This window comes from Nipponia nippon, unplaced genomic scaffold (assembly GCF_047370975.1).
Source record: "Nipponia nippon isolate SJK-2023a ecotype South Korea unplaced genomic scaffold, ASM4737097v1 scaffold_1, whole genome shotgun sequence".
Lineage (NCBI taxonomy): Eukaryota > Metazoa > Chordata > Aves > Pelecaniformes > Threskiornithidae > Nipponia > Nipponia nippon.
The window spans coordinates 164,482,825-164,507,954 of NW_028262290.1; the positions used below are offsets into that span (position 1 = coordinate 164,482,825).

At 40.1% G+C, this 25,130-nt stretch overlaps 1 protein-coding gene across 3 annotated transcripts in view; it reads right to left on the bottom strand.

The window, feature by feature from the left end:
- Positions 1-357: 357 nt before the first annotated feature.
- Positions 358-25,130, bottom strand: part of LOC104021733 (uncharacterized) — a 34,247-nt gene continuing 9,474 nt past the window's right edge. For 2 of the 3 annotated variants that reach the window (XM_009475331.2, XM_087731745.1), the window contains 6 exons: positions 20,941-21,107; positions 16,575-16,676; positions 14,196-16,002; positions 9,706-9,840; positions 9,418-9,598; positions 358-7,619 (listed from right to left, as the gene is read on the bottom strand). In XM_009475331.2, coding sequence (XP_009473606.2) covers positions 7,363-7,619; positions 9,418-9,598; positions 9,706-9,840; positions 14,196-16,002; positions 16,575-16,676; positions 20,941-21,107 — 2,649 coding nt within the window. In that variant the 3' untranslated portion in view covers positions 358-7,362. Of the gene's footprint in view, positions 7,620-9,417; positions 9,599-9,705; positions 9,841-14,195; positions 16,003-16,574; positions 16,677-20,940; positions 21,108-21,351; positions 21,473-25,130 lie in introns of all 3 variants that reach the window. The other variant, XM_087731762.1, reaches the window with a different exon arrangement.

Genomic DNA, 25,130 nt, shown 5'->3' on the forward strand with positions numbered 1-25,130 from the left:
CCGCATAAAGGAGTTCAGTTCCTTCTAGGTTGCAAGCTCTAGGTCAACAAAACCAGATCTGTGACACTTGGTAAAGTGATTTAGTTTGAGAAACATGCCAAATTCATCATGACTTCCCCCCCAGTAATGCTCGGCGAAGTACTTACTAAAGATTTTTTTATTTTCAACTATTTGATGCAATTCTGTATCTTCAGAAGTCATCTCTTTGTGCAACCTTGCATCCAGATCGAGAGATATTGCTCAGACCCGAGCACAACAAATGCCAACCAGAACCGCCTGTTCTTCTTCCACAGAATTTGCTGAAGTAATAAAACCAGTCACATAAAACGTGAAGAATTTTAATTTTTGTAACTGCGTTAAAGCAGAACACATAACATGTCTTTTCAAGGCAGAATTACCAAAACCAAAGTCATCTCACATGGAGAACAGCAGCTGATAAATAGTGTGAGTTGAACTAAACAAAACAAGAAGCTGTAACTATTTATTAGGGACATACATACCACACAGCTGATTATTTAAATAAAAGGAATCAAATCACATATATAAAAATACTAGAAAATTACACTGGCCATGATTTATTACAGAATTCTCATATTTCTGAGACTTTCACACATATAACGCAAACCTCTCTTGACCGTTGTGCCTTTTGCTGAATACAAACCACGTGTGAGCGCGCAGGCTTTGCCTGAAGCTACTTTACGCGAGGGAATAAAACCCAGCGCCAGCCAGAAGGCAGCCCGGTGTTCCAGCGAAAACGACTAACAGGGGAAAAAAAAAAAAAAAAAAAAAAAGGAAAAGCGGATGAAATTCACAGGTTAAGGTGTACCAACGCCCTGTAATATCAAAGTACATCCCAAAGAGATCCGTGAAGTACAATTTTACGAATGTTACACAAGAGGTAGAAGTAAGATTTTTGCAGCGTTCAAACATCCACAGTTGCTTACAGAAATACTTAAATAAGCCTAAACTGATTAATGATTAAAATCTCGTATAATCAACAATTCACTTTTTGTTTTTAAGCTAAATTATACTTTCACATCTTTCCGCTGGGCCTACTGAATGGATCGACTCACAAAATCCTCCTTCAGTAATATTTCACTAGCAGTGTAAAATTTGCTATTTTAAGTAAATGAGTTTGACCAACAAACATGTAAAAGAGATACTCCAGACACCAAATAGTATATTAAAATATAGACACTATTAATCTTTGTATATCTGTCATAAAAAATAAAAGGAAACTTATTTTTCCCATATATATTGGAAATAGCCTAATTCTGTGAAAAAACTATGCTCATTAAGTTATTACTGTGCATAAACAAGTTTTAAATTGGTTGTATTTTATTTTTATTTTATACAGTAAAAAAATGTAAAGCAATCTTCATCTGGCAATGATTTTAAGTTGACTCTGATTTATTCTTCCTCTCCAACAAGCTTTTTACCACTATACGCAAATATTTTCCTTTTTAAAGCTCATCCGGCAAACAAGCAAAGAGGATTTATCGCTCCAGTTCCTCACTTTTTTTTTTTAAAAAAAGTTGCTCCTAACCTGATACATTTTCAATCTCTAACAGCACAGACTACATACATTAAATGCATCTTTTTTTTTTTTTTTGCACCTTTGATTACAGTATTGCTAATGAAGAAAAATAAGGACCTTCCATTCTATATAACTGATAAAATTGATTGGCAAAGTTGTTATTAAAAAAAAAACCAAACAAAAAACAACAAACAAAAAACCCCACACAAACAAATTAGGAAGCAATGTCTACCAAAAAAGAAGAGATGACTGATTTTTATATAATGTTCTACAAAACAAAAAAGTGCTGGTGACCGAGATGGATAAACTGCACAGGAAATAAATCAAGGTCTCGGTATGCTTAAGGCTCTCTTTCTGTTGAAGCAGATCAGGATAAAACAAACAAGGTGCAAAATTCTCAGAAACCCACAAATTCAATTCAGTCGAAGTTTCTGCAGTAGGTACATTCCTCAGCTTTAAAAGAAAGCAAAATTATCCTGCTAATTCCAAGCTGTCAGCATAGTGAGAAACCTTATAAAAAAGGTTGGGAACAGATCCTTCCGGAGTTTCTGGATAACAAATGTTCAAGGTGAACTACTAAGCTTGTATTTACAAAGAGCCTACCTAACTCGAGATATCACACCGGTAAAAAGCAACAAAGCCAGATAAAGCCAAAAATCTGCTGAAGCTGCTGGCTTCAATGGAAGCAGGACCACCCCCATCTCTTCAGTAGCCTAATTGCAGATGCACCTATTTAAAATAATAATAAAAAGATATATTCCAAAGTCGATTGCTCTCATATTCACTGATGTGCAGTATTCCCTGTTCTTGTTCAATATAATGTATAATCTTGAAGAGTTACATCATCGGGAACTCAAGTTTTTCCACCTGAATGATGCTATGAGGAGGGAAAAAAAAAAAATCTATAGAAGACCGTGGCCATAAAGCAGAGCTGTAAAACTAAATTTTAAATTAAGATCATGCACGCTGTCAAAGTAATAAAGATACAAAGAACAAAAACCCCAAACCCTACCGCTTTGGGTTGCTCCAACATGCAGCATTTTGACACCACAGCTCCCAAGCAGAGACCTGGGAGGGGTGGGAGGGGAAATCAGCTCTCAGAGCAGGGAACAATATAATTTTAAAAAAATACATACAGGCTTTAGGTCTGTTCGTTGCATAATCTTTACAGCATTTAAACCAAAAAAATCCAACTTCCTACGGAATTAGAGCTGTGGCCTAATATAAACCGTGTGTCTGAGAACATCATACTGAGCAAAGCTGAATGCTGTCGCTTGAGGAAGAACGGGTTTAAAAAACGAACCAACCCTTCAATGGAAGCTTCATCCTAAGTACTCCTTGCCATTTGTCATCTTCTAAGTCTAGAAAAGCCGAGCTTAAATCCTGCTTCATTCTCTTCCCTTACAGACAGCCGTTGAGAGGTGAGAGGTGGTCGTCTTGATCCAAGAGGGAGGACCATACCCCGTTGGTTTGAACCAGCGCTATTCCGCCCCTCGAGCCCGTGCACAGCTTGATTCCGTATCACTAAAACATACAAGGGCGGAAGGATGGCTACCAGAGCGGGACAAGAACAAGCCAACTCTGCCACAAGTCTCAGCAGTTGAACCCTGACAGCATCTACGAGCAGCAGATGGGGAAAAGGGAAACGGTTGAAGGAAAGAGACTCCTGGCCCCTCGCACCCTTCTGACCACAGGAGCCACAAAGAGGAGCGATCCTGCCCACTGAAGTAGGGTTTCCTGCGGCTCAGTGTCTCCTTTCTTCTTGTAGGTCCCCCTTTCCCTCTTTATTTCCCCAAACAGAGTGGGAGAAGGCCAGGACAGCAGATGAAACGTAATCCCAGGAAGCTGTGCTCATGGTCACTTCTGGAAAGTGCATAGGACTAAAGCTAGAAAGCTTTCCACAAAATGCTGGAGTATCTCCACGCTTCTCCAAAAAGGCGGTAAAGGCTAAATGGCCAGGAGGCACCTCAACAAAGCCTCCCGCTTGCATAATCTCCATCTTCTGTTAATTTACTTCACCAAAGAGTAAAGGTACCAGGAATAATAAGAAGAGACTTATTATGAAGACTAGAGCACCAGTTTCCAAGCTATAAAGCAAATCATTTCCAAATTATACATAGCCAGGTACAGACAAGAAGATTAGTAGCAGTGGTAAATACCAAGAGCAAAGAAGAATATTCAGTCTGGAAAGAAAAAAAAACATAGCAGTAGCTTGGGAACTAATAGTCTTACACACACTCCTGAAAAGGCCACAGCAAGAGAAGCACCACAAACCTAGACAATCTCCCTGTACGCTGTTCTAATACAAATAATGACAAACTAATACCAGTTTCTTAGTTTTAGTGTATCTAGATACCACCAGACTAACTTAATGGCCAGAGGGACCCCGTGGATACAGAAGAAAAGCAGAGATACCAAAGGTACAACCAGAAAACAAAGTTCTTGCTCTGATGCTGGCCTCTCTTCTGGGAATCAAGGCGGCTGAATCACCAGAAGCCTCCAGGTATTTGTACAGAATACAGGAATAATTGTAATTCTTAAATCAATGTTGTATTGGACTACCAATTTGGGATTTTAAAGCATTAAAGATTCACTACCAACTATCAAAACGTACACCCTAACAATAATATTGACTTGAGAAGGGACTCTTAACTATCCCATTTTCTTAAACTGGAGCAATCTACTACCATTGCTAGCTACAACTCTGCTGCCTTCTTCACCTCAGTCAAAAATTTGAATTGCATAAACGAAAACAAGATAAAAAGAGAACTATTACATCTCAACAAAGCTGGGGGGGGAGAGGAGGGAATTACCTAATTTTTACCTGATTGCTCCACAAATAAAAGGAAAAAAAAAAAAATCGACCCGAACTCCAACACAAACACACCTCTCTGGCTTACGTGTGACCTAATACCTTAACTCTGCTTCCACCGAAGTCAGTAAAATGTGAATACAATTAGTCCCTAAAACCAGAAGCATTATACTTACACTTATTCATACCAAAAATTCAGTGCGATACTTACAGAGTTTGTACGTTGTTGCCAAATTAAACACTAGGCAGCTAAAAATCTTTTATGACTGTAACAGAGCTGCTGCAACTCCGGGTGGTTGTTTTATAAAATACAGTGTTTTTTTCCCCTGCAATATAAAAGGGTGTGTAACAAAGCAATAGAAGTGAGGCATTCTGAAAGGACTTTTCTCTTTATAGGTCTAAAGCTGGCCATAATCAAATAATTTAAAGAAACGGGCACCAAATCAGTTTGATACGAAGACCCAGAGTTTTTATGAAGAAAACACAACAAAGCAAAATAAAAAACACGAGCGCGTGCCGGTCGCACGGGTAGGGCATGACAAGGGAAAATCTGACACTAACACGTTTGACCTGTGCTGACTCTCCACAGCTACGGTGCTTTACGCTTGTTAAAGAGCCCACAACTGGACGGTCCAACAGTATCCAAGAACAACGTTAACAGCGTAGGCTAATTGTTGGCTACAGTCGAATGCGGCCGGGCTGTAACCCTTTTTAAATGCGTTTTTTTAAACTGCAGTTGAAAACAGAAGCGAGCATACAGCTATTTACCATTTTTGAAAAATGAGACGGTTAAAGGCACATTAACTATATTATGAACCGATTAAGACCACATTCCTTCACAATAATAATTAACACACGAGCAATACGATAAGGACCTACTACGCCCTATACATTCACCGCTACAAAACAATCCTGCAGGACTACAATTGTTCTGTAAACAGAAAAGCTGATCAAGACTTTCAAATTCTGATTTCCTGTCAACACAGTAATCACAATTAAAAACCCAAAATTATTCATTAACTGAAATACTGTAGACTCCACTTTTTAAACCGCGGAGTATAGTTAATTAGTTTCAGAAAAGCAAATTAACCTTCTTAAATTAGTTTGTGCAAATAAATTGCACGTGCACACAGAGAAAACACACTAAAGCAACTCTCTCCACTCCCTGTTTTTTAGGCTAAGGCTGAAAATATTCTCTTAAGTTGAATTCACTTTCTTTAGGGAAAAAAAAATAATCTTGCTATACTAAGATTCTGATTTTCATCGACTCTTGTTTTTAAACTTTATTCAGTGGATTACAATGAGGCTTGTGCGACTTTTTTCTACCAAGGTCCGTAGCTACTGCCTCATTACAGCTAACGATGGCACTATTGAGACTACACCTGCTCTAGAAACATCCACAGATCCAGAACTACAGAACTGCATTTGGAACATTTTGCAAGTACATATATATATGGAAACAATTATATATTTATCCACAAAATGTCAAATTCAACATCAAACACTATGGAACAAAGATCTTCATTTTTCTCTTTCAAACTTTGCTCATATCCCCAACTTAATTTGCTTTTAAAATAAGAACTGCTCTCCAAAGCCATTCATTAATATACTGATACCTAAGAACCTTAGTTGGTTATTAGTACGTGTTAAGAGATCGTGTAACAGTAAGACAGTTGTTAAAGCATTAAAATATTTCTAAGTGCCCTAAGAACAAAACTTGAATTACTCATTCTCTTCTAATTCTCACCCTGAACATTCACACCAATACATAACACTTCTGATTGTCTAAGCCACAGAATGAAGACTAGTTAACAGCAATTAAATATATTAAATCTTCCATGCGAAAAATTAATCAGTTAAACAGCTTTGGTAACCTAGTATATAGTTAGCTTTGTGTAAATATTTTGCAAACGTCCCTTCCCCCCAAAAAACCCCTATATACCGTGTGTGTATTTATATAATAATATACATATTTCCTGAGTAAATCGTTAAATCTGATTATTCGGAAGATTTGGCAAAATATCCAACTTTATATTACTAAAATAGAATTTTAAATAAACATTCAATAAACACATGAAAATAAATATGGAATGTTTCTGAAAATTATAGTACCATGAACTTACATTAATAACAAACAGTAATTTTTTAATTAAGTGCATACTATGTTATATAGTTACTGTTTTTTAACCCACTGAGGAATCGATAAATCTAATTTCTAATCCTGAGTGACCATTTTATATCACCTGCTAATGTGTACTTTAATGCAGTACCTACTGCAAATCTACAAAACCCTTTTTTTTTTAATGGAAAATTTTAAACGGACTATGCTATAGAAAAGCTCGGTTTACATTGGTTTAGCTAGAAACTGAATTGGCAGCACAACTGCTGAAGCATCTCACACAACCAACGTTAAACACTGATTATTCTCGTCAAACTGTCAGCGATAACCTGAATGACCTGACGCCCTGTCACAAAAACAACACAGGAGTGTGGACTGCTCTGGACAGAGCGATGGGATGCAAACTACTCAGTGATCACTTTGGCACTTAAAAACTATGTAATGGTGCAAAAAAACCCTGAACAATTATGAAATATCTTTCAAATTGATTTTTTTAAGTACGCTAAATTGTATCTGACAAAAAAAGGAGAATTAAGTTCGACCACATCTGGTTTCTCAGGTCATGGCTTGACTCACAGCTGATACACAGCTTTGGATAAGCACACAAGGAAATGCTCAGCTATTGTTTAGTTCCTCTTAATAATAAAATTCTTATGTAGCAGACATTGCAATACCAGCAATATTAAAATTGCATTAACACTATTACAAGATGTGTCTCTCAACACCAGAATCACAGTAATAGAATTGCAGCACTGATCAGTTAGAGTAACCCTTTTGCTTTTGATAACCTATCAAAAACACCTTCCACAGTACTATGCGGGGCACTTCGCCCTTCCCTCCCTGTCCTCAGCCTTCCGCCTCCCTTTTGTTTTTGTTATTTATTATTATTTGCTATTATTCCAGAACTCTCATGGATTCCTCCGGTGTTTCTTTTTTGCTTCCTTTGTTTTCATGCTCCATGCTGCTTTTTTCTTGTGTGCTTGTGTTTGGAGGACTAAGCTCTTGCAATGCCCTTTCAACAACTTCTTGTTTTACTGGACCACTTGAAGAGCTTTTTGGCAAAGTCATCTGTAGCGCACACCATAAAGCGGTACGAGCCTTGCGTGTGGAAGCAGCCAACTCTCTAATGGCAGCTGCCAGAGCCAGAACATCTACAACAGAAAAAACACATTACAGGTTAAACTAGCACACAAGCCTAATATTAATACGTTAAAACGTTCTGTAGATTTGTTCAACCCATCACCAATATGCAAAGTTTGCTCGAGGACAGCTAACGCTGTACCCTGGTACTGCACTGGTTGAATTCCATCAGTTCGCGTTCTTCTCTTGCAAACGATAGCTGTAACGTCTCACACTAATAGCGACCATAATTGTGTCCAAAATTCAGTGGCATAACCATCAGGCTTGCGGTAACAACAATTAAGCTCATTTAATTAACGTTATCAGAGGGGACCACCTACAATGATACTCAACAAGTATGATCAGTAAGACTACCTACTCAAATCCAGCCAGATGAGCGTGACGCAACCCTTTTTTCCTCCTTTGTCTTCCTCGCAGTGGCACTGACACCCACCTGGCCTCACAGTGAGAAAAGGCTCACTGCCGACCGTTGGATATACGATCACCAACAGCAGAACTCGAAGAAACACGTATTTCACGGTGGAAAACAGACTAAAGGCTTTTCTGTATGTGATTGATGCTTAGACACTCAACAGCAGCACAGCCCTTTGTCAGAAACACAACTACGCTGGAGATGTTGCCATTAATCATAAAAGACTAACTAAAATTTTTCTAACTACAAGTTTGAGACATGGATGGGTCAAATAATGCTTCCATATACTTTTACTATAAAGCATTATCAAAAACACAGTTTCTGGGATTTTTATGTTTTTCTTTGTAAGATGACGACTACCTGCTTCCTGGCCTATACCTGGAGCTAAAGTCACATTACACAATTTTAGGAGTACTTTCAGAAGTTGGTTTGCATATAGGACTATTGCTTTTAAGGATATGACATCGTTAAGAAGGTGCTTGACACCTAACTTGTGAAAGCAAATCATTTTGACTCTCTTTACTGTTTATCTTTCCCTTCTTACAAGGAAGAACTATCCCATACACGTTGCTGGCAGGCAAAGGAACGACACGCAGTCAGCCTCACTGCAGGACATCAGACAATACAGGCCGGTGCCGAGTAAGGATCCAAAAGAGGATGGGGGTGAGGCAGGGGAAGCGCATTCCTCTTTGGAAACCGTCTTCTGAGACACAGGTATCTTCTGAAGAAAAATAATACGGTCTTTCCCTCCAAACCCCGAATTCCTGTATGTATCAGCTGAATACTGATACATATACTGAATAGCAAGTTGTCACTTACACTATGCTATTAGAAGGGAATGCAATTTGTCCTAGTTTCGCATTACTTCTACAGAAGCGCATACTACTGCTACATATTATTCTGGCCTTACTTCAACAGAAGTTGGGAATCGTAAAATGTAATTTCTGGCGGTTTTGCGATTTAGATAAGGTAGGCAGACACAAGCGATTAACACAGCACCTACAAGTTTTTTTTTTTTACTGTATAAGCTGAAGAGAAAAGAAAGACTGACAATACCACTAAAAAAAAATTCAGCTTGTTTAAAAACAAGTACATTTTTACTTTTAGGACAACTACTTATGGTTATATAATATCACTGAACAGTTTTTACAGTTCTCTTTAGCCAAGAAAAGAATGTTTCAAAGTGTTTAAACTAGTAACAGAAAAACAGAGAAGAAAAAAGATCTCTTAAAGTAATTTAAAAGTCTCAAAGTGTGACAGGTTTAGATTTACAAGCTTTTTTTGCTGAAGTTACAATAATTGCTGCATATTTCAAATTTGCATATTTCAAATAGCGTGTTTTCACAATTAAATTTTTGAAAAAGCTTTTTAAAACTACAAGAATGGACAGCAGTTACCTTTCTCGTTATTATACCGTGGTGCTCCTTGTCTCTGTGGATTAGCAGCATTAATAATCTCATCCTTACGCCTCGCCTGTGTTACGTGAATGGCTTCCATATGGTGTTCCAATGTAGCGGATATGTTACCGTGTACAGGGGTACCACGAAGCCTTTCCATTTTTCCTATTAATGTGAGTACCTGCCAGATACATTGAAAACACCGAAATCACTAAATATAAGTCTCTATTAAACAAACAAACATAAAAGCAAAAAGAAATGGAGGAATTATAGCTCAAGAAGGCCTACCCTGGCTTGTTCTCGTAACTGGTCGACAATCAAACGATCAACTCGCGATGGGTTAGCAGGAAGCCGGGACACAGGAGTGTTATTTGAGCTAGATATGCGCTTTCCTGGAAAGTTTCTTGCAAGGTCAGCCTCAGTCTGGAGGGGAAATAAATAGCCATCGTATTTGAAATTAGTACAATATTACAATCCATATTTTGGGGGTGGTTTAGAATTTTCAAAAAATTATCAGTGTGCTTCCTATCTTTACCTCTGACTGCATTTACAGAAAACCGTTCCCAAATATCTGTCTAGATGTACAACCAGATGCTGCAAAAATAAGAATACTTCTCTAAGTCAGCTCTGCCTCAGAGTACAATGCTCAGTGGCAACATTTAGAACCAAAGCTGTGCAACTTTATTTTAACCAATCTTGCACAGACCTCGGCAGAGAAATTCTTGTACAGTACCCCAGGAATTTAAACTGTATGCCTCTCACTGCATCCTTCAAATGTCACATATTATTATTATTAACAAAAGAAACAGGTGATCACACCAGCGTAAATTGTATCTGAAGCGCATCAGGATTAAGCCAGATTAAACCTAAACTGGTATCAGCTCTGAAAAAGTCATCAACACAGATGCCAAACTCCCCATTGAGAAAGGAACTGGCCAAACCACTATAAAATGCAGGCAGTGACTAAACATCCCCAAACCTATTTTTGGATAGGAACTTCTTACACTTGGAGTAAAAAAGACACAACTAGCAGCTGATTCTCTGTCTCGTTCCTTCTTCAGTGTACAGTGGACTTGAGAGAAAGATTAGGTACCACACTGCAGTTCAAGGCAAGGTTAAGTCCACATTCATACTATGCACATTCGTACTGAAAATATGGGCTGAAGTCCTTTTCTTTTTGCTTTACTGACACATCCATATTATTTACTCTCTGCCCTCACCTAACATGAATTACAAGAGCTGACTGACTCCACCTGCATTCATCTCAGAAGGCTGAAAGACATTCTGAAAAAAATGGATGGAGAAGGGGTCATGAATTCGTGTAACGACTCCAGGTATTTAAGAATTACAACTAATAAGCAATTCGCAGCACTAATCTAAATGTACATTTACTCTTGCAGGCAATTCCAAACAGACAATTTGTGGAACTTTTTAAAATGAGAGATGCCTGGAAAAGTGAGATTTATAAAAGGAAACAGGTAAGCTCACTGTCACCGTGAGCTCCAAAGCGGCTATGATGAACAGGTTTCTGAGAGCTGAAAGGGCTGACTGATGAGACAAGACAGAATTAAATGCAAGTCCCGCTGCAGGGAGTTTCTGTCTACACTCTTAAGGAATTCATGTAGGGTGAGAATACCAAAAAGGTGAGAATGTCAAAAGAAAGTCCCTTCCTGCGTACATACGTACAGGTGAGCTCTACACACACTGGTAAGCTAAACAACACTGAAGCAGAGGCCTTGGCGCTGTCCTGGGATAGTTCAGGCTGTTAGGACCGTAAAAACAGCTTCTGGGAGTTTTAACCCCTGCCAACTAGCATTCTCCCAAACCGTACCCGCAAACAGGGATTAACACAGTCCAGGCCCATTCCCATCAGGCAGTCGGGATGCAGTCATCCCCTTTTGAGGAATAAGTATTTTGGTTGTAGAACGTAAGCCACACTATGGCAGCTGGCTTGTGAGACTGAGAACAGTTTATACTCAAATAGAGCTATCTGCAGGTGTAATCTGTAGCTACAAAAATCAAGGACTGAGAAAGCCTGAGTAGATCACTAGGATAAAACTGGATCACCTAGAATGGACCAGATCAAGTTCAACAATTGAATCCCTTTGATTATTAACAACATCATGAAATGAAGATAAACAATTCTTCTTTAATGATGAAACCACAAAAACATATATTATGAGATAAAAACTATGATTCAGTCTGCCCAAATGACTTAATGGACCCAAATCCTGCATGAGCAGGTTTGGAACAGCCGCCTTTGCCACAACAGAAAGCAGAAGAGTTTCTGAAAACACGGTTGTCTCAGGTACACTGGAGCAAAAATCATCACTGCCCTCTCTCACTTGCAGAGAATTCCTGGTAGAAGACTGGATGGGCAGAAAGGAGTCTTGCTTAAAGGCATCCAGCAAGCACACAAGACAGGCAGTACTATTTACACCTCCAAAAGGCTCTTAGCAAGGTCTCACAGTTGATGCTGGAAAGAAAACGGTGCTCTCCAGAGATCCAGTTTGGTCAGATACCTGCCTCTTTCTCCAATGACCCGGAGTCTTCTCCAATATGGAAGAAGCAGACGGGCACTTGCTGTATAATTAGGACCCTGGATTATCAACAACCTAGTTTCCAAGACCTGCCACAGAGTTCAGAGATTTGACTCTTCCTGGAAAAGCATCTCCTGCTCCTTTTGAGCTCAGAGCTTTCATTCCCAAGTGTAATACATCTATCAGCACTGTGATCCCTCCCAGACAACAATTCCGAGCGAGAGAGTCTGAGGCAGGAAAGTGACTGTAACAAGAAGAGTATAAACTAAGCCTTCCTCTGGGAGAAGTCACATCCACTCAAAACACTGGACGCTTTCTCTACAGCCGTGTATGGGGTGATCAAGATTATTTTCTTTCTTTTCAGTAAACCAAAGATTTAGTCAAACAAGAAACAAAAATAAAAAGGGAAAGACACCACTATATCACTGACAGTAAAAAAAACCACACCAACAAAAAACCAACAAAAACCAAAAAAACCAAAACACACCACAAAAGTTTCTCTCCTGAAATGACTGCGCAGGGAAAAGGAGAGCCTGGCTTTACAACACCTGAGTTAACAATTTAGTTGGAGAGAAGGAATATGGGACAAGAAAAGAAAAGAGGTCCATCTGACCAAACTGTGCAATATGAACATTTAGAGCATGAAGGTGCATACAACACGAGTACTTTAAGAACCACCCGCAGTAGCGAGGGCCCCGCTATCATCATCTGTGGCTGGTGGCTCTAGAGTCGTAACAAAGGCCTACTGAATTAGTAACAACCAGCTAATGATCTTTTATTGACCATATAAGTGAAGAACATCCAAGCTAATGACAATTCAGTGCTTTGGCCAGTGACATTGTTATCACATTTGTTGTAGCAAATACAGAATCACAGAATCATAGAGTCGTTAAGGTTGGAAAAGACCCTTAAGGTCATCGAGTCCAACCGTTAACTTATCACTGCCAAGCCCACCACTAAACCATGTCCTCAAGCACCACGTCTACCCTTCTTTTAAATACCTCCAGGGATGGAGACTCAACCACCTCCCTGGGCAGCCTGGGCCAGGGCCTGACAGCCCTTTCGGTGAAGAAGTTTTTCCCAATATCCAACCTAAACCTCCCCTGGCGCAGCTTGAGGCCATTCCCTCTCATCCTTTCGTTGTTACTTGGGAGAAGAGATCAACCCCTACCTCGCTACAGCCTCCTTTCAGGCAGTTGCAGAGAGCAATAAGGTCTCCCCTCAGCCTCCTCTTCTCCAGGCTGAGCACCCCCAGCTCCCTCAGCCGCTCCTCACCAGCCTTGTGCTCCAGACCCTTCACCAACTTCGTTGCCCTCCTCTGGCCACGCTCCAGCACCTCCATGTCCTTCTTGTAGTGAGGGGCCCAAAACTGAACTCAGTACTCAAGGTGCGGCCTCACCAGTGCCCAGTACAGGGGCACCATCACCTCCCTGGTCCTGCTGGCCACACTATTCCTGATACAGTCCAGGATGCCATTGGCCCTCTTGGCCACCTGGGCACACTGCTGGCTCATGTTCAGCCGGCTGTTGACCAACACCCCCAGGTCCTTTTCCGCCAGGCAGCTCTCCAGCCACTCCTCCCCAAGCCTGTAGCGGTGCCTGGGGTTGTTGTGGCCCAAGTGCAGGACCCGGCACTGAGCCTTGTTGAATCTCATACAGTTGGCCCTGGCCCATCGCTCCAGCCTGGCCAGGTCCCTCTGCAGGGCCTTCCTACCCTCCAGCAGATCGACACTTCCACCCAGATGGGTGTCACCTGCAAACTTACTGAGGGTGCACTCGATCCCCTCATCCAGATCATCAATGAAGATACTGAACAGGACCGGCCCCAACACTGAGCCCTGGGGAACACCACTCGTGACCGGCCGCCAACTGGATTTGACTCCGTTAACCGCCACTCTCTGGGCTCAGCCGTCCAGCCAGTTTTTAACCCAGCGCTGAGTGCATTTATCCAAATATTGTAGGTCATTAGAGAGAACCGTCGTGTTAGCAGCCCTGTCTAAGGGGAAAGAGCCTTAGAAACTGAAGCTTAAAGCCACACACGATTTAAAACCAGTCATGCCAAACAATACAAGCATTATATTCAAAGCAGATGATGTAGATGGTGTTCTAGGTATTTAATAACACAACAACAGAATTCTCGCCTCCTCAAAAGGAGTGACAGCCCAGAGTATCTACTCTCTAGAGATAGTTTCATGCGATCACCAGCGTTGATAGGAAATGACTGTCAGTTGTGTTTTACCTTCTTTCTCTCTTTCTCCAGAGCTCTCCACTGCTCATAACACTCCTCCAGTCGGATATGAAGCTCATTAGCAGGTCCACTGCGATTTCTTGGAGGTCTGTACTTGTTAAATGGTGTTGGAAAGGCAAAATATGGCGCGGCTATTTCCCCACAAAACAGATCGTTGATGAAGGGATTCAAGTGGTTAAAGTCATCATAATGAAAAAGATCAACAAGTTCTGAGAATGGAAATGGTGACGGAGAAAAACTGAAATTGTTTGCTGATGAAAACAGATGGTGATTAAATGGAGGAAAGGTGGGATTTTGCTTAAAATCAGACATTAATGGGAAAGAAGGAAAAAAAGAAGGATTAATGAAGTCTGACATACTACCACCATTCTGTTCATGCTTTTTTCGGAACATATTGAACTGCTGACGGTTTGGGGTTGTATACCCAAAATGAGGAATCCAATTCCTTTTGCCCCTTCTATCATCTTTATTACTATTTTCTTGGGCCTGCTTTTTTGGAAATCTGTGGTATTTTTCAGCGTCTTCACTTACAGCATTCTGCTGCGTTAACCAGTCAGATGAAAAATTAATGGGGAATTTACGGTATTGCCCCTCCTTATTAGTCAATGAATCATGCTGTGATCGTCCAATGGGTTTCATTTGCTTCTGATTTTCTGAGATGAAATTAGAAACTCCCAAATGATTGGAAACACCGTTTGATATTTGTAACCTTCCATCTTTCCTTGAAGGGAGGACAGGCGAGATCTGAGAGTAGTAAGAGGACTGTGTTATAGACTGATGGGTGGGAGAACCACTGGACATGGTTGAAACCCCTGAAGACGACTGCGGACTTGTTACCACTTGCTTTCCATACGTGACATCCGAAGCAGCTGTCGGACTTGCAGTTTTCCCATCCAGCCATGTACGTCCATGGTACAATGAATAGCTCCCATTTTGCATAACATTTTTTACAGAGAAATCGTATTCAGAAACTCTATGAGAGCACTCTTTAGGACTAATATGGATCTTACATTCATTATTATTAAAAGCATCCCCCGCAGTAAAGCTATGATGGCCATTCTGCACGTGGGTTTCCTGTGGTTTTCTGTTTGTCCCTCCAGAAAAATTATTTTCTTTAGGGGGTTGATTGAAAAAATATAGTGATGGATAAACAGATGACTGCAATTTATGAGCAGCTGTGAAGTTTTCATATCTCTTAGAAAACAAGTGGTTGTCCTGGGACACTTTATCCCAAGAGTCATCAACAGGCTGACTGGAAAGATCAGAGGAATACTTAGTTTGTTCTTGAGCATCATTTTTCACAACTTTGCCTCTTGCTGTTTCAGTTTTCCAATACTCTTTCTGAACACTACTGCCTTCTTTCATTCTGTTCTGAGAAGAAAAAGTGCTAAAATTGGAACCGATTTTCTCATAGTCTCCATTTAACCTCATGTGGTCGTAACTGCACAAATGCTGACTACAGTCTACATTTTGAAATGAAAACCCTTCTGGGTGAATTGTATTATTATTTTGCAAAGAGGAATTCTCAGGGTAACTGTTCTTCAGAACATTATCAGGCTGAGTGCAAGGGCCAGACGGAGAAAGCCAAGACTCTATGAAATGAAGATCTTCCAAACCTCTGTGTAACATCTCCACATCATGAGACTTTTGCAGGTGTTCCTGATAGTAGTTCTGTGTGCCCAGCAGGTTTGCAAAATCCTTACTTTCAACAGAGTGCTTAGATGAGAGCCATGAGAATTCACCATTGCTTCCAAGATCAGGTGCCCACATAGGCGGAAACAATCTTGAAAGAGAATTCCTGTAACAAAGTTAAACAAGCCTCCTGTAAAGATTTAGAACATTTTTTTACATTAAAACAGTTCACACCTCACGGTTATAGCCCCCCCCCCCCCCCCCATTTCCCCTGTTACATTCTTGGCTGGACATACACAGCCCTCCTCCAAAATATAAGGGGAGGGAAAAATTATTCCCACTGCAGTCGAGTAAATGCTATGTGAAATCTGACTACCAATGCTGATCTCTAATGTCTTTAATATGTATATTCAGAACTGCAGAGTCTATTTGGATCTATTAAATATTTAGATTCGACTGTATTCAGTGAACTCCCTACTGGTTCAAATGAGATTATTTTTTTCCCCAAATGCTGTAGGCTGATGGAAGACTTTAGAAAATTTGCATTTCTAACAGTTTGGTGCCTTTTTTTAACTGGCAATTGGAGCAAAAAAACCCCACTTCTACATTTCAAGGAGATTTACAAGACTTTCGTTACTCAACTCTGTGAAGTAATTCAAAATGTGTATCATATCTGTGTGACAGAAGGACATAAAAAACCCTACATGCAACATATAAGAACTTTCAGAACAAACTTACCAATCTGTAACAGGTTCTGGCTTGCTTGGCTCCTCTACAATGCTTGACACTAGCCCAAACATATCAGGGCCATTGCCAGAACAAGAAAGATTTATTGGTGCCCTGAAAAAAAAAAAAAGCAATAAATCTTTAATTTATTTTAGCAGCATCTGCTAAGGGTTCTGAATTTAATGTATTCTCAGAACCCATACACATAAATCTCTTCCTGCATTTGTGAATTCTATAGCCTAAATGAAGTAGAACAATTTTCCTAACTTCTTGACTTCTCAAGCTGTTATGTGAAGAAACAGGAGCAGCGAAAGATTTTCCTCTCTTTTCAATCAACACAGCTATTTTATAGACATTTCTTCAGATCTGGACTGTCTCCTTTAGAGGGTAAATATGATCAATCTTCTCAAAATCTTGAGAATTCTAATTTATCTACTTCCATAATTCAAGAACTATTATTTTAATCTCCCCTTCAAAAATTAACTTGTTATATTTAAGTTGAACCACTTCTTAATCCCTTTTTAGAAAGGAGTTGGTCAAAACTTTATTAAATATTCCTGATAAATACCAAAGGTGTCCAACCATCACTGCTCTTACACAAGCCCAACTTTCACCTTTTACTTCAGGTGCAAAATGAGATCTTTACAGAGCTGTCTGTAATGACACCTAACTCTTACTCAGAAGTTAATTAAAACATAACACTGTTAAGACCTCCTTCCCTCTAACATGCATTGTTTTGCTTCAGTAAATTTCACTCATCATCCTATTCTCACTCAGCTGATTCATTCCAGTGTCCCTGAAGATCTCTCAGTCTTCCCTGGTGTCAGCTTATCCAAACAACTACATCCTCTGCTAATGCTGCCACACAACTCCTCACGCTGATTTGGCAGATGAATAAAGACTGTAAAACACGGGATAAACTAGTAATACTGTCACCTTGTTAATCTCTTGCCGCAGTGAAAATTAGCCGCTTACGCCTTACTAGCTTTTACAACCTCACCACATTTTGACTTCTACCTACCTCTATTATTTACTTCCTGACCATTCAGTTTCCTCTGTAAGGAATCTGGTCTACGTGAGTTTGTTTAGGATATACATAAGTGCAAAGACTGTTGAAAATGTTTTATGAATGTAAGACTGTAACTGATATTTGATAACTAGACTTCTTCTGTGTCTTTGTCAGATGGCAATTTCTTTTTTTTTCCTGCAACCAACTGAAGATCGTAGATGAAAACTTGCATCTACATGATGATTTTCAGCAAGGGAGAGATCAGAGTCAATTAACAATGTGGCACAGAAATTAAAAATAAAATTAATGGCCATTTTAGGACTGCAGACAGGGCAGCAGAAGCTGAGTGGACTACAAAAGAAAAAAAAACAACTAGGAAAGAACAAGCACAGGACAGCAGCAAATCTAAAATTTCCCAAACAAATTTTAAGGACTAGATGGAAGCGAGATGAAATGTTTAGCTGTTCCTTCTGGTATGTACACCAGAAGAACTACAATGCAATTTGAGGCAGAAGAACCTGAATCCTTGACAAATTCTACTTCTTAATGTAGTCACTTGTTCAAACGAGGGACTAGAAACACCTCCCCCTGTGTCTCAAGCCAGTACTGTTCACTACCAGCAATCTGAAAATTCTTGGTAATGTAATATGCTAGAAAGCATCTTGTATCATAAAATCCTGATCCACCCTGAAAGGAAGATACTTCCCATGAAACACACTGACATACATGGAAAAGAAGTCAACTACGTTCTTGTCTACTGGTCTCCAAATAAAGTATCTGCTATCAACAACAGGGCAACCAAAGTTAAAAACAAAAATCCCAGCATAACAGGCATCCAGTTTTCCCAAGTCAAAGGTAGGCAGCTGTTATCCTTTCTGGTTTGGTACCAGAAAACGCTTGCTGTAAAATCCCTGGATTCTGCAGCATCAAGGAATCAAATTTTTACCTCCCAGTGCTATAAGACAACTTACTGCCTATGGAGGCAGAGCAACGCGAAAAGAATCCACGAAAATAACCAGCACACAGGAAAGGCAAAACCATACCAAATTGCTTGCAGCTATACCAAATAGCATAGGAACATCCACCCTGACACCAAGTTTGCGGCAGCGAGGAAGCCTGCCCCTGCAGAGAGTGAAAGAACAAGAAATAGGACGAAAGAACCAAGACCTACAGCTCCTCGGTAAAACTCCCAAGGTAGCAGCGGGAGGAGGAGGGCTGCAGAAGACGAAAGACCAACAGGCAAATGGAAATGGTACCTTTGCCACACGCGTGTGCTGTTCTGGCTGTTGTGATTAACTCTAGAACTGAAGCTGGGGACGTGTCCGTAGCCTTTGAGGACAGAAATCAGACGGAACTATTGCCTTCCTTTGGGGAGACGCTACATTTGAGAACATGCTGGACTTCTTTAGAGGTGCCAATAACTTCATCCAAGCTAGTGCTGCACAAGGATGGATTTTCAAATGGCCATTGCTCAAGAGAAGTTTGTGGCACCAGAACACACGTCTAACAAAAGGCCTATGTATAGGTTTGAGGCACCGGGGCTCCCAGAATTTATTGTGAAATAATTTCAATGGCCAGAAAATTGAGAATTAAAAGGACAAAAGCATGAGCAAAGTTACACTGCAAAGAAATCTCCAGTGATGGATTAGTTGCTCTCACCAAGCAGCTTAGAAGAACTAAAATGACACAGGTGTACTGCACCTAATACAGTGAGGCACCAAGTACCCTAAAATATCACAAGAAAAAAAAAAAAACAAACCAATTTTTTTTTTAACCTTAAGGACTAGTGCATATCTGCAGTCTCAGAATGGGTGTACACATGGATTATCATTAACAGACAAGTACCATTTAGTTGTTTAATTCTTTAAATCACCTTTTTTTTAAAAAGAAAAGCTTCCTTGCATTTGCTACTTTGCAATAACCTAAAGGCTGCTTTTAAGAAGAGATTGTATATTTTCATTAGTGGATTGCCAGAGGTTAAAATCGGCACTTATATCTTTTATTAAAAAAAAAAATATATATTAAAAATAAACATCTCTGTGACACTTCCCAGAGAAGACTAGCAAAAAAAGCCAAGGTAATAGTATTTAGCTTCTTTGTAATGCACGTATCTTCCTTAACAGTTACCTTTCAGCATCTTGTGAACCAGTGAACTACCATTTCTGCCCACCTCAAACTTTCTCTTTCTTATCAGGCAAGTGATAAAAAATGCAATGAGATTGGTATTAGAAATGCCAACAGCGTCTTCATCGGTGCCAAAAGCTGCTGTGCCAGTCTGTACCAACCAGCCTCCCAAAAAAGGCAGTATTATATTGCCAGCACTTGGCATTAAGATGGCAAAAAGAGATTGGGAAGCCTAATATGAAATCATCGTTTACACATTTCTAAGGCTGCAACACAGAAAACATTACAATTTCAATTGCTGTACACAAGGTATAAAATTATCAATACGAAGGAGAGAACCAATTATTTTGGTGGGTATCCCCTAGTTGCTAGACTGGGAAATAATCATTCCCTGTTCCTCGCAATCCTCGTCTCATTCATAATTTTACAGAAATCATTCCTCTGCAGAGCTGACTTATCAAAACCGAAGAGTAGTTTTATTTACTCTCCACGGACATGGAAGCTTTCAAACCCCTGCCTAGCCTCACTGCATTTCTCTCTACCTTTAATAATTTTACTGCATTATTAAGACTGGATGATCAGAAGTGCCTGCAATAGTCAAGACTTGGGCAGAGTGGATTTCTCCAGGGGAATAAAAATATTTCATAACTCAAGTAACAAAGACCCTTTGCATTCATTCAGCACCCAAAACTGCAAAATTAGTTATTTTTATATAAAATCCAACTTGGGCGCATTAGATCAAGGGCACAACAAGACAGTAGGCTGGCGTATTTTCCAGAGTAGCTCTACGCATATTTATGCTTTCAGCAGCAGAGGAACCACTTACGCTCGACCTGTGTCTAACACTCTCTGCATTGTTCATGTTCCAGGAACTACTCTGCATTACCAAGCAGGATCATTATGAGCTACGGTACCGCGGGACTGGAGACACGGAAGGAGAGTAGGTGTTTTCTTTAAGGAGTTTTCAATTACATATGGCAATTTTCCATTTCATTCCCTAAAGGTAGTATTCTTTCCAAATTTTAAAATGTTTTTACATGTAAACACACACAGCTATACACACACAGGCCCCCTACCTTTTTTCACAACCTCTATGATAACTATGATACGGCAAAGAAAATTTATTGAGTTTCCAGTTATCCCATAAACTCTTCCTAAAAAGATCCAGAATCCCATTTGTTCTGCTCCATAGCAATTTCAGTGTTCCAGAACACCACCATAAGCTTATCCCAAGAATGCTCATACCGTTTCTTTGTGCAGTCTTGAAAAGAAGTTTTTGAGCTAATATCCTCTCCACACGCTGACCAGTCGCTATACAGACGGGAAGATTCTAGCGGAGGTGGCGTACTAGTAATTGCTCCTAATAATGGGGAAAATAATTGAGTGTCCATTTTTTGTTTCTTGCTATTTACCTATGTTGAAAAGAGAAGGAAACATTTTTAACATTAGGTGTTTATGGAAATGAGCAGTAAAGGCAACAAAGCAAACTCCTCCTTTTATATCTTGAGCTAAATAATTTTTCAGGAAAATGGAACATGGCTATGACAAAAGGGATACAGCCTAAAACCTGTTCCCTCCCCTGCCTTAAAGTAGTCCCAATCTGACAAATTTACGCATCTTCTAAAAATAAGTAAGTAAATAATAAAAATTACTTACTATACAATAAAGGGAATTCTCTACAGATTTCACATTGCAGGTGTTTGCGCATCACGTTCACAAGCTCAGAATCTTCTAGCCTATATGACTGGAAATGCACATATCACAGGCATACACATCCCTTCCGAGAAAACAAAGGGAAGAGCAATTATCCCTGCTATATCCCTGAAAACACAAAATATCCCAACACAGAGCCCACGGTGAGCAGGAAGGGACACTTGTAAACTTCACAGAGCAAAATGAGGGTAAGAAAAGTAATCTGTCCTTAAAAAAGACTATTATAGATAAATTATTTATTCAAAGGATTAATAATAGGAGTTCTAAGTAACACGGGGAACTGTACCTCATGAGGTATCTCGACTAGGAATTGCCACAACAGAACCTGTGATTGACAAAGGTTTAAGCAGAACATCAGAAACCTACCTTGAGTTGGAAGGTCTTCTAGCCTAATTCCCTGCTCAGAGCACAGCCAATTAGATCAGGCTACTCAGAAACTTGCCCAGCTGAGTTTTGAGATCCCACCACTTCCTCTCTGGGCAAAATTTTCTAATATCTAACTGCTGTTGTGATTTAAAAAAAAGTATTGAAAATAGTCTGGACCGCTGTCTCTATAACCTGCCATAAGGCAGCTGCACGCACCCATAAGATCTTCCCTTTCTCTTCTCCAGGCCGATCAGACCCAGCTCGCTCTCAGCCTCTCCTTGCGCATCCCATTCTCCAGCCCACAACCATTTTGTAAGCCTCTGTAGGACGCGCTCCGGTACCCTTCGTGCACTGGGGAGCCCCAAACTGGACACAGTACCCAGCTGTGGTCTCACAAGGGCAGAACAGAGGGGATTATAGCAGCGCTCGCTCCTCTGGCTGCGCGCCTGCTGAGACAGCCCGGCACAGGGGTGGCCTTCTCTGCTGCAAGCCCTCACTGATTAATGTCCAACTTGACCACCACGACTCTCGATCCTCGTTGATTAAATTTCGCAAGTTTTGACTCTAGGAGTAAAACCTCAAGCTTTCTTGGAAAAAAAACCCCAACCTTTTATGATAGAGAACGGAACTAGGTGCCCTTTAATCCTCCTAAGTAAAGACATCCAGTGGTTCTGAAAATAACATTTGGGAGACTCAAAAAAACCCAAACCAAAACAAAAACAACCCACCAAAAAAAAAAAAAACAAACCAAACCAAAAAACCCAAAACCAACAAAAACCAACCAAAACCCACACCACCACCACTCCAAATCGCCCCAAACCCCAGATGTATCAGTGGCTGCAACAGGCCGTGGGATTGGATGCAGACTGGAGCCGACTGTAGCACCCAGCCCTGTGCTTTCCTGAGGCCCCCAACTGACAAAATTGTCCTAATAAGAACATTTAGCAGCATCTGTTCCCACCCAGTTCTAGAACCATTTCTTCGTAAACTGAGGTTCTTATAAGCACAAAGAGAAAAACCACCACATCAGTTTGAAAGAATCTATTGAGAGGATTTCCTATTTCAAGACATATTTCATTGAAGATGTTGCCTTTCAGTTTCTTTGAGTAATTCAACCCTTCTTCCTGAAACAATTTCTGAATTTGTTTTGTGTTCTCGGCAAAAAAAATGGTCAGTAGGCCAACTCGAAAAATAAACTCAAAAATAAACAATATTTTGGGGGGGAAGGGAAGAAAAAGGAATCGCTTCCTTACAAATACTAATATATTTCATCTTCAGCCCCCAAAGAGTGCATGAAGGTGCCACCACACAGCCTATTAATATATGGACTGGGAGAATGGAAAGAAATTACAGATTAAATGACTGGAAGTTCCAATGTATTTACACATAACTAAGATGACTTCTGAGGCCATGAGACAACCTGGAAGTTGCTTGACGATCCCCAGCTTCACTTGGATGTGTCAGTCATAAAAGCTTTCAACAAAAGCAACAGGTTAAGAAAAGGTGATGTTGTGCCTGTCACTCCTCCAGCAAACCCCTCCTGCTAAGCAGGTTTTCCCGTCCTTCCAAGTCTCTCATTGCAGAGACATGGAAGGGCGCAGTGCTAGGAAGTTAACGAGCAGGAATTTGCGGAGCTGCTGCTGGTAGATGTCCTGCGTGTACAACCTGGCAGCAGGAAGAGTTCTGAACGTACTGCAGAAAAAAAGTGTAGTTAGCTTAATCTAAGACCCTAATATTTAGAAGCTATGCTGAACTCTGCATACCTGGCTGCTGAGGATGGACAGCAAGACCTTTTTTAGGACTATAAAGATAAAATTAACTTCTGTCACATTGTTCGTTGTAAATACAGCTGGAATAGGTACAAAAAAAAATCAGATTCTAATTTTTAGCCAGCTAAAAAAAAGCAGCTCTTTCATCAGGATGATCAAACTAGCCTTGGATCAAACAAATGAAACCATTTGCTAAATCCTTATTGAATATCTGCAGGAAGATCTCAACCATGTACTTATTTTTGAAAAGGCTAAGAAAAACACAACATGAAAGGAAAAAACGGTGCTACAGTGATGACTGGGTCCTCATACTTAAAAACATTTCTAGTGATCTACTAAACTCCCATTTTATTGCTTCTGAGATGAAAGTTGCATTGTCCCTAGGAACCATATTGCCAACTCTGGGAGACTGGTGCTTACTACTGGAGAAAAACCGCTGAAGCCCTGAACAAGCCAATAGAAAACAGGGGGTTTAAGGGAAATTTACACTGTCTGAATTCAGCCTCATGCATTCAGTCTGTCTAGAGCCACTTTAAAAGTTTTTTTATAGCTAGAGCTTTTTAGAAGTTACTTATACCTAAATAAACGAAAAGAACAAAACTTCAATATTGATCATTTCACTGTCTCATGCCCCATCCTTTTAAAAGAGAAAATGCTAAGTTAATTTGCTTTTTCTCTCTCTCCCCTCTTTTCTCAAAAGTACAACTGTAAAATCTTGCTTACTACAAATCCTGGGCCGGAATTTGGTTTAGTGAAAGCTGTCACAGACTTGGAAGATCTCCCTTCCTGGGTCTTGTCTGAAAAGGTAGTACAGAAATATTACCCGGCCAAGTGTGGTCCTACCATGGGCAGGCCAGCACAACCTTTTAACACTGTAGGGCACAGGGAATTTTTTGAACAAAAAAAAAAAAAAGAAAAAAAAGAAAAAAAGGTTTACACAGAGGGCTTATCAGTTGCAATAAACTTGTCTTACACATCCAAACAAATCCTTATTAAATAACAGAAATGGAGGTAGTATCACCCTGTAGAGGACAGACACATATCCTGTAACATTCCATACAAACACACTGCCAATATCCATGTCAGTAAATCAACAGAGGCAAGCACAACCTCCTGGCCCAGAGACTAAATGGCACGGCAGCCCTCCTGTGACACAGGTAAACTCTGACCCTGCAGAAGAGGAGGAGGGTGGTATCCAAACTATCTGCTACAAATGACTCCTGAACCACACACAAGTATCATTTAGGAAAGCAGTAGCTGGCCAAGGCCAAAATTTTAGCAACAATTTAGCAGTATCAATAAGCACATGCCAATGCCTGGGCCCTCCTCTTATTTAGTCTACTAAGAAGCAACACACTGAGATAAATTATGCTCCTTGGCTAGAGTATAAAATACTTTTGCATAGATTAAAAATAGGATCTGTAACTAATGGATTTATCTTTTATTTTCAGAGCCATTAGTCACTGTTAACGTGAGTTGTGCAGGACAATGTGACTGAAGATCAGTACAGGAGGTTCTTCGTGTACCCTAGATACAGCCTCATCGCTCAGCACTCCCAAAACACTGGAGACTGTCATTCTACCTAAT